At 34.1% G+C, this 8253-nt stretch overlaps 1 protein-coding gene across 1 annotated transcript in view; it reads left to right on the top strand.

Moving 5' to 3' along the window:
- Positions 1 to 8253, top strand: part of LOC306868171 (supervillin-like) — a gene marked incomplete at its 5' end in the record, with an annotated part of 23598 nt that continues 15345 nt past the window's right edge. Inside the window, 5 exons of the mRNA XM_079414232.1 lie at positions 1 to 302; positions 1476 to 1640; positions 2713 to 2889; positions 4426 to 4460; positions 6160 to 6221. Coding sequence (XP_079270358.1) covers positions 1 to 302; positions 1476 to 1640; positions 2713 to 2889; positions 4426 to 4460; positions 6160 to 6221 — 741 coding nt within the window. The remainder of the gene's footprint in view (positions 303 to 1475; positions 1641 to 2712; positions 2890 to 4425; positions 4461 to 6159; positions 6222 to 8253) is intronic.

Below are 8253 nucleotides of genomic sequence, written 5' to 3'. Positions count from 1 at the left end.
ATGGAAAGTGTAGCCCAGGAGTCCAGAGCTGAACGGATAGCTCGCTACAAAGCAGAGAGACGGCGAGAGCTGGCCGAACGTTACGGCAGCCAGGAAGAGGAGCTTCCATCTAAGTGGTCGAGAAGAGAGAGGGAAGGATGCGGCGTCCGTGACTCTACCTATGTGGATAAGTCTGTTTTGGGAGGAATGAATGGAGGGATGGGGAGGAATGGACAAATGCCACTGGAAGAGAGGCCTGTTCCTGCAAAGATCTCCAATGGGTGTGAGGTGAACGCTTGTGGAGAGAACACACGCCAAAACAGGTGAGCTTTCCTGTGCCTTTGTAGCATACAAAGATTTGTAACATTCCTCTCAGCACAACTAATGGTAATTTTGGTCACACTTCACTTTAAGTTCCAATTCTCGCCATTAACAAGCCATTATCTGTGACTTTTGCCTCAATAAACTCTTAAATACTGCTTATTAATAGTTAGTAAGGTAGTTGTTAAGTTTAGGTATTGGGTAGGATTAGAGATGTAGAATATGGTCATGCTTTATAAGTACTAATAAACACCCAATTTGTTATTAATAGACATGCTAATAAGCAACTAGTGAGAATTGGTCCCTATACTAAAATGTTGCCAAAATTCAAAATTATATTGAAAAGATTTTTTACTTTACTTTCCTAAAACATATCCCTGGTTTTACCGTGGGCATAAGCAAGGCATTAATTGCAATGAGGGAGACGTGGAAAATGTTCTGCAAATATTTAGGCTGATTACGCAGGACTTCCAGCTTTGAATATATTCTGCAATATTTCCCTGTGCACAAACAATATTTAGGTCTAAATTATTTGAATTTGAATGACGCAGTTTTAAAATAAACAAACTAATGAACTTAATGTGATACATATTTGATAGTCATACATAAAGGAAACGGGGCAGATTTCCAAATAAAAACATTGCATATTCTATTATTAACAATTTGTATCTGTCTGATTTTAAGTAATTAAGTAAATAAAGGCATTTATTCAACTTGCTTAGAATCAGCATGCATCTGCTTATTGTGGATACAATTTCATTCATTCAGTTGAAAAGCAGTATTCAGTTAATTCAAATGTGTGAGATTGCAACAAAGTCGATTTATTGATGATAAATATATAAACCCCTTGTTCTTGTGTATTTAAGACACATTCAGTTTATTAGTACTATTACAGAAATCTTATTTGTTTAATTTATGTATGACTGGCAAATATGCATCACATTAAGTTAGTTCTTTGTCAAAAATACGTAATGAAAATGGATGGAAATGTTATATGCAATTCAAAAACATAAATCTTAAATTTAGGCCTAAATATATTTTTTTTCCAGCTGCACTTTTATCATTCTCTATATCCACCCCTGTCCCTCTTGTCTCTCAGCTGTCCCTTCCTTTGCACACTGTTTTCCTTTTCCTTTAGTTCTTGTCTCTAGTTGAAGTCTTCTGCCTCTCTCCAGGAAAAGTGTGTTGGGCTCGTCTGGTACAGTTGCTGGGGAAAACCCTCCAGACTCCCATGGGCCCTCGACCCCTGACACTCCCCAGTTACACACTCATGTATCAGTAGGCCAGCTGAAGAACGCGCTTCTACAGCAAACCTCGAGCCCAGCTCCGTCTGATAGAGTGTAGGGACACCTGAGTGTGTGTGTTCATTTCCTGCTTCATTCTGTTTGTTTTATCCCAGGCATTTTCAGTTATTTGGCCAGCGCTAACTGTAACACCAGTATTTTGCATAATATTTCACTTTATTTAATACATTGTCCACTTTAAAATATGTTTGAAATTGTCCTATAAACTCTGTATTTATTTTAATATATAATCCATATTAAAATAATGTATATGCTACTATTCAAAAGTTTAGGGTCAGTGTTTTTTTTTTTGAAAGTTATTATTTTTATTCTGCAAGGATGCATTAAACTGGTCAAATTTATACTTTCTATATAAGAACATAAATATATAAATGTATGTGCATGTTAATATTTCCCAAATATATGCTGTATGTGGATGTCTCTATAGATACATAATAAATATACACAGTACATTATGCAATCAAAAACTTTTATTTTGAATGCGATTAATCACGATTAATCGTTTGACAGCACTAGTACTTTTGTTAAAAAAATTGCAGCCTTGGTGAGCATAATAGACTTCTTTCAAAAACATTAAAAAAATCTTACTGACCTCCATTTGGAATGGTAGTGTATAAATATAAATATAAAATAGCTCCGGTCGAATCAACAAATTAATAGAATTTATTCTCACTTTTTAAAAGAGCTTTTAAAAAGTTTTCACTTTTTTTATTTTATTCTAACTGTTAAAAATTCTAAATATGTCAAACAATATTTTAAGCATTTGATTCAATATTGGCTGGATCTTTATCCTTGTATGCTAAATATTCAAATTGGGGTTCACTTTAGTTTATCTTTATCACTGGAGTTTATCTCTTATCTCTTTATGTAATAAATTGTATTCTGTGCTCATTTTGTGGTGCTAAAACAATGCTAATGCGCACCTCTAGATTTGGGGCAGTGTGATTGATGCTGTCTAACACTCTACCATCTTCAGTGTGCTGTGAGGAGTAGCAGAGCTATTTTCTAATCTTTTCTTTGGACTCATTGCTTCTTTCTCTGTTTCTTCTTCCCACACCCACACTCTTCCTCTCTTCCATCCGTTATGGTCTGTCTACTTAAATATTAGAGCCACTGATGGTGGCGTGGTGGCCTTGACTCTAGACCTCGCAGTTCAACCAGGTGTGGAGGGAAGTCGCCGGCGTACCCGTCGATACATGCCAGGGGATTCTGCAGGGAGCCGCAAAAATAGTGAACGTTTTCGTACTCAACCCATTACAGCCTGCGAGATAAAGGACAGCTGCGGGTATGGAGACGATTGTTTCTGATCTCCACTTAGGCCTGCAGTGTGCTTACAGCTGTTGCTTAATACCTAGACACACTAACTTTATTGGGTGTTTTGCCTGTCATTAACCTTTTATGATATGAAAACAAACCATTCATCCATGCAAATGCCTCTGATCATTGCTTACATGCAGTACCGTTCAGAAGTTTGTGGTCTGTTTTTTATTTTTTAAAGAATACTATTATTAATCAAGGAAAAGTAATGACATAATGTTACAAATGTTTTCTATTTCAAATAAATGTTATTTTTAAATTGTTTTTAAATATGAATACATTTTTAAATAAGTTTTTACATTTTTGTATTTTCAAATTAATATTTTGCTATATTACTGGTTTTACTGTGCACGTTTTAAAGGGCAAAGTAGTCTCGGTAAGCATAAGAAACTTATTTCAAAAACAAAAAAATTTCACCAACCCCAACTTTTGAACAGTAGTATATGTGCATAAATTGGATAAAATGTTTTGTCCACTGGATAAAAAAGAAAAGAAAAAAAGGGAATGGTATTAATAAAAGGTAATTGTGACTTTTTATCTTGCAATTCTGAGTTTAGATCTCTCAATTCTGTCTTTTTTAAACATTGGCAAGATATAAACTTACAATTGCAAGAAAAAGTCTAAACTGTGACATGAAAAATAGCAATCACCTTTTTTTTTGTTTTTCTATTCAGTGGTGGGAACAAAATACCAGAGTTCAGTGATGTAAACTCAACATTCTGAGAAAAAAGTCAGAATTAGGAGATATAAACTCACAATTGAAAGGAAAATGTCAGAATTCTGAGTTATCTCACAATTCTGAGTTCACTGTAAAATATATATATATATATATATAGTTGAGCCAACTTAAAATTTTAAGGCAACCAGCTTCAGCAGATTTTTTTATTTTCTCAACTTAGTTTTTAGGAAACTTTTTGTTGTATAAAATTAAAACAAGAAGTTGAGAAAACTCAAAGATCTGCTGAAGCTGGTTGCCTTAAAATTGTAAGTTGGCTCAATATATATATATATTTTTACAGTGTTATGAGTTCTCAAAATTCACTTTTTTGAATCACTGCATAGTAACAAATAAATGTTCAAGAAAGTGCTGGGCGTGTTTGTTGCTATTTAGTAATTCACGAGTAAAGTCAAAGGACTTTTTAGTGCTATTGTACTTTTCAGTATCATAATTACAGTATACCTGGAATATATTAACAGATGTCAGAGATCTGAGTCAGGAAGTGAGTTCAGCATGTATCTTATGTGCTTGATAGGATCATCAAACAGGGTGTGTGGGGGAGCTCGTAGTTTTAATAGTTAGCATTATGTCATGCTTATAATGTGTCTGTGTCTGACACAATGCCTGTAGTGCAGGAGAGGCTTGTTACAGCAGATCTGGCGTGAAGTCATCTCACTTTTTTCTGTGTATGTTTCACTTTGCATGAGATGGTTTGAGTGAGTGCTTGAGTGTGAGTTTGATTTTCTGGTGCTTCCTGTTACTCTGCGAGTTCTCTTTTTTTCACAGAAGAATGGGCGATGAAAATCAAGACACCTCACAAAGTAAGTGCTTTAAATTGCTGTATTTTTAATTTAGGTGATTTAAGTAGTAATTCATGTGGTTCCAAAGTTAAAACCTGCAGTGAGAAGCTCATTGCACTTTTTCAGCAGCTTTGACTTGGATTATTGATGAAGAAAATTAAGCTAAAACTCATGAAATTGAATAGAAATAATTGTGACAAAGTAAATCGATGAAAACAAAGATGCTATAATACTGAAGTATTTTTGCATTTTTTTTATTGATGAAATTTTAGTTTACCTTTCAAAAATTTGGAGTTGGTATAATTTTTAATTCATTTTTTAAAGAAGTCTCTTATGCTTACCGAGGCTGCATTTATTTGATCCAAAAATAAAAATTTAAAATACAGTAAAAATTGCAATATTGTGAAATGTTATTACAATTTAAAATAACTATTTTCTATTTTAATATATATTAAAATATAATTTATTCATCATTCTAATATGAAGATTTGCTGCTCAAGAAACATTTCTTATTATTAACAATGTTGTATACTATTTTTTGTGGAAACCGTGATACATATTTTTCAAGATTCTTTGATTTACATTTACATTTATTAGTTGAACTTTTATCCAAAGAAATACAGCTATTCTTTTGATGAATCGAAAGTTCAAAAGAACACTGTTTATTTGAAATAAAAATCTTTTGTATTTTCACTTTTGATCAATTTAATTATGAACAAAGTATTGATTTATTTGTTAAAGAAAAACAAATCTGACTGACCCCAAACTTTGAGCGGTAGTGTATATACTGTAGTATGTACATATGCAGGAGTTTTGTAGTAAATGGTTGTTAAACTGTAGTCTGGGGGGCCTTTCATAAGTTTTGTAACTCTACCGCTACATAGTATCAATGCAATGTAATACCTATTAAAAAATAGCATTTTTATAGTACTGCTGGTTTTATGATGAGACTGTGTGTAGTGGAAATGTGTAGGGTCTCATAGTAAACCAAAACATAAACACACTCTTATACACTTTTACACATGCATATATTTTGAGTAAGTGGACACTGCCATAAACAGTTATAATGACCTCTGTTTTATTACCAAAGAGAGGATAAATCTTAAGAGGCTGCATTAGAGCAAGCTTAAAGAGTGATAAATATAAGCTACAAACAGAGGGGAGAAGTGTGTGTGTGTGTGTGTTTGAGATCAGCCATAAATCTGCCAGTCAAGAGAAGTACGAACAGGTGAAGAATACATCTGCCAGGCTGTGTGTGAGTTTGGCCAAACACGGAGCAATGCATTTATGAGTGCGTGAGAGAGTACGGATGATATGTTTGTTAGTCATTTAGTGATCTCACACAGACATTTGGCCATTGTGATCTAAGGTGAATCAAATGCATGTGTGTGTGCGCATATGCATTTAGACAGCTATAGTTTGTGGACAAATTTGTCCTCAGAACTGAATGAAATCGGACAAAATCTCTCTTCATCATCTTCAGGACATCTTCAATTATAAAAACGATATGAATAATATTTTAAATCATTCTGAAACTGCAAAATGTCTTTTATTGGAAGGAATTGTGTTACAGTTCATTAATTATAATTCACTTAATCAATTCAGCAAAACAGTAGTGGTTATGGTATGTCCTCAATTAGATAAATATGTGTCTGTGTGTGTGAATCAGCAGGGTGATTCTTTTCCACATGTAATAGTGTGCTTGATGTTTTTCTTACAGTGGATGTAAAGACAGATGACAGAGCCAAGATGAGTGTAGCTGCCAAGATGTCTCTGTTTAAAGTAGGTGAAACAAGAGCCTACCATATCTCTCTTTAGCAACTGCTGCAGGCTGAAAAGAAAAAGGTCATTGCCATGGATGGAATATACACACACACACACACACACACACACACACCTTGTATATATTTATCCATGTGGGGACTTCCCAATTTACTGTTCTTAATAGAATCTAATTATATATACTAGACTATACTTATACAGTACCATAAAATACACCTTTTGCTGTTTTAGTATTTATTTAGTACTTTTATGATTATTCTGTTTTGTCAGGCATCATTGTCTTATATTTTCAGAAATTACACACTCAGAACATATACAAATATATTTTTAATCGTCCAGAGTTTTTCTATATATATATTTTTTTAGAATAAATCAAATATATATAATAATTATACTAATTAATAATAAATATATAATATAATATAGTTGTGAAAACAACTTATAGGAAATATTAGATGATTGAATGCACTTGTTTAATTTTGGAGTACTCTCTCTCTATTTCTGCTCCTGTATGTTGTTTCTTCACTGTTCTTTCGCTTTGTCTTTGGGCTGGAGGTGGTAATAAGACACCTGGAGTGTTTGGTTACAGCGTGACCCCCTGGGTTTCATTGGTCACTGTGTCTTCCTTACCTAGGCTCTATTTTATTCATTCTGCCATTGAACTACTTCACCAGAGACATTAAAAATTGCATTGCAATTTTATTTTCTTGCCCATACACAAATGACAGGTGTAAGGTTATTACATATAATATTAATACGTAATTTAAACAAATAGTTTAATTTAGCTCAAAGGGAATCATTTATGATTTTATAGGGATTTGAACAGAATCAGTGTTACGGCGATTCACTGAACGAGCCGTATGACAAACTCTGCACTGGATATTAAAATCCAAAATATAGTGAAAACACTATTAAATAGCACAGTAACGAAATCGACAGATTAAGGCATTAACTTGTGAGCAGAAAACACAAGATACTTCTCTTTTAAAATATAAATCAGATTTTATTTATATAAACCTAAGACATAAACTAATCTAACACATGAACACAAGCATTCACACGTTGCAGAAAGAGAGAAAGTGAGGAAAAGATGTGTTTAAGAGAATGGAAATGTGAAATCCCAAGTTTACAGCAATATGTGCTATTGCATAGACCTGAACAACCATCAATCACTTATTTAACCCTCGCTTTGAGTTTCTCAATGAGGCTAAAATTTATATTAAATACACCAATTAGAACCTGTTAGGATCTGGAGGTGTGTTGCTTGTTTTGCCTGTGTAACGGGGTTGTGTCCTCGTTGCAGACAGGGGGGGTTCCCCGAAGTGTCTGATTGGCTGGAAGTTCAGTAGTCTTTGAAGTGACGTCTTTGGGCGTTGGCTTGCTGGACGTTTGAAGAAGTGCAGTCGAAGCTGGACTTTTGTATCAAACTTACATTAGAACACGAAACTCCACGAAAGAAAAGAAACTAACGTAAAATAATAAAATAAAATGATGTAACGAGACTAAGTTGTTTTCCTTCTCATTATGGCACATGAGGCCAGAGCATGCTCAAAGGGCAGCACGCGGTGAGAGGGACAAAGGTACGAGAGTCAGAGAGAGAGCGAAGAAGAAAGAGGTAAGAGAGGGAGGAGAAAGCGGACAAGAGTTTTAAACTCGCTTCTGGACACATCCCATCTGGAGGTCTTGACCAATCAGAAACTGTCCTTGCTTAGCTAGGGTGTGTTCTTTACATCATAAATCAGCTTGTTATCAGTCACATGGTCCGAATTTTACAGGCTCTGGCAAAGCATCCCTTTTTGAACATGATTTCATAATAAGACTATGATGCCTTTGACAAAGAATTGATTGGAAGAAACATTCACAGCATGAATTTTCGAGCTCGTACATACTAAATATGCAATATTTATCTTTAAGGCTCGAGCTATTCAATACTTATTAAAAAGACATACATATTATTTGATTAAAACATGATATGTGGGTACAACATAAAAATGTCCTTTTAGGATGATTTTATGTGCATATGGAGAAGAAA

The sequence above is a fragment of the Barbus barbus genome (genome assembly GCF_936440315.1).
Source record: "Barbus barbus genome assembly, chromosome: 4".
NCBI classification, from domain to species: domain Eukaryota; kingdom Metazoa; phylum Chordata; class Actinopteri; order Cypriniformes; family Cyprinidae; genus Barbus; species Barbus barbus.
Note: the sequence above shows the minus strand (reverse complement) of the source record. Positions and strands in the feature narration are given on the sequence as shown.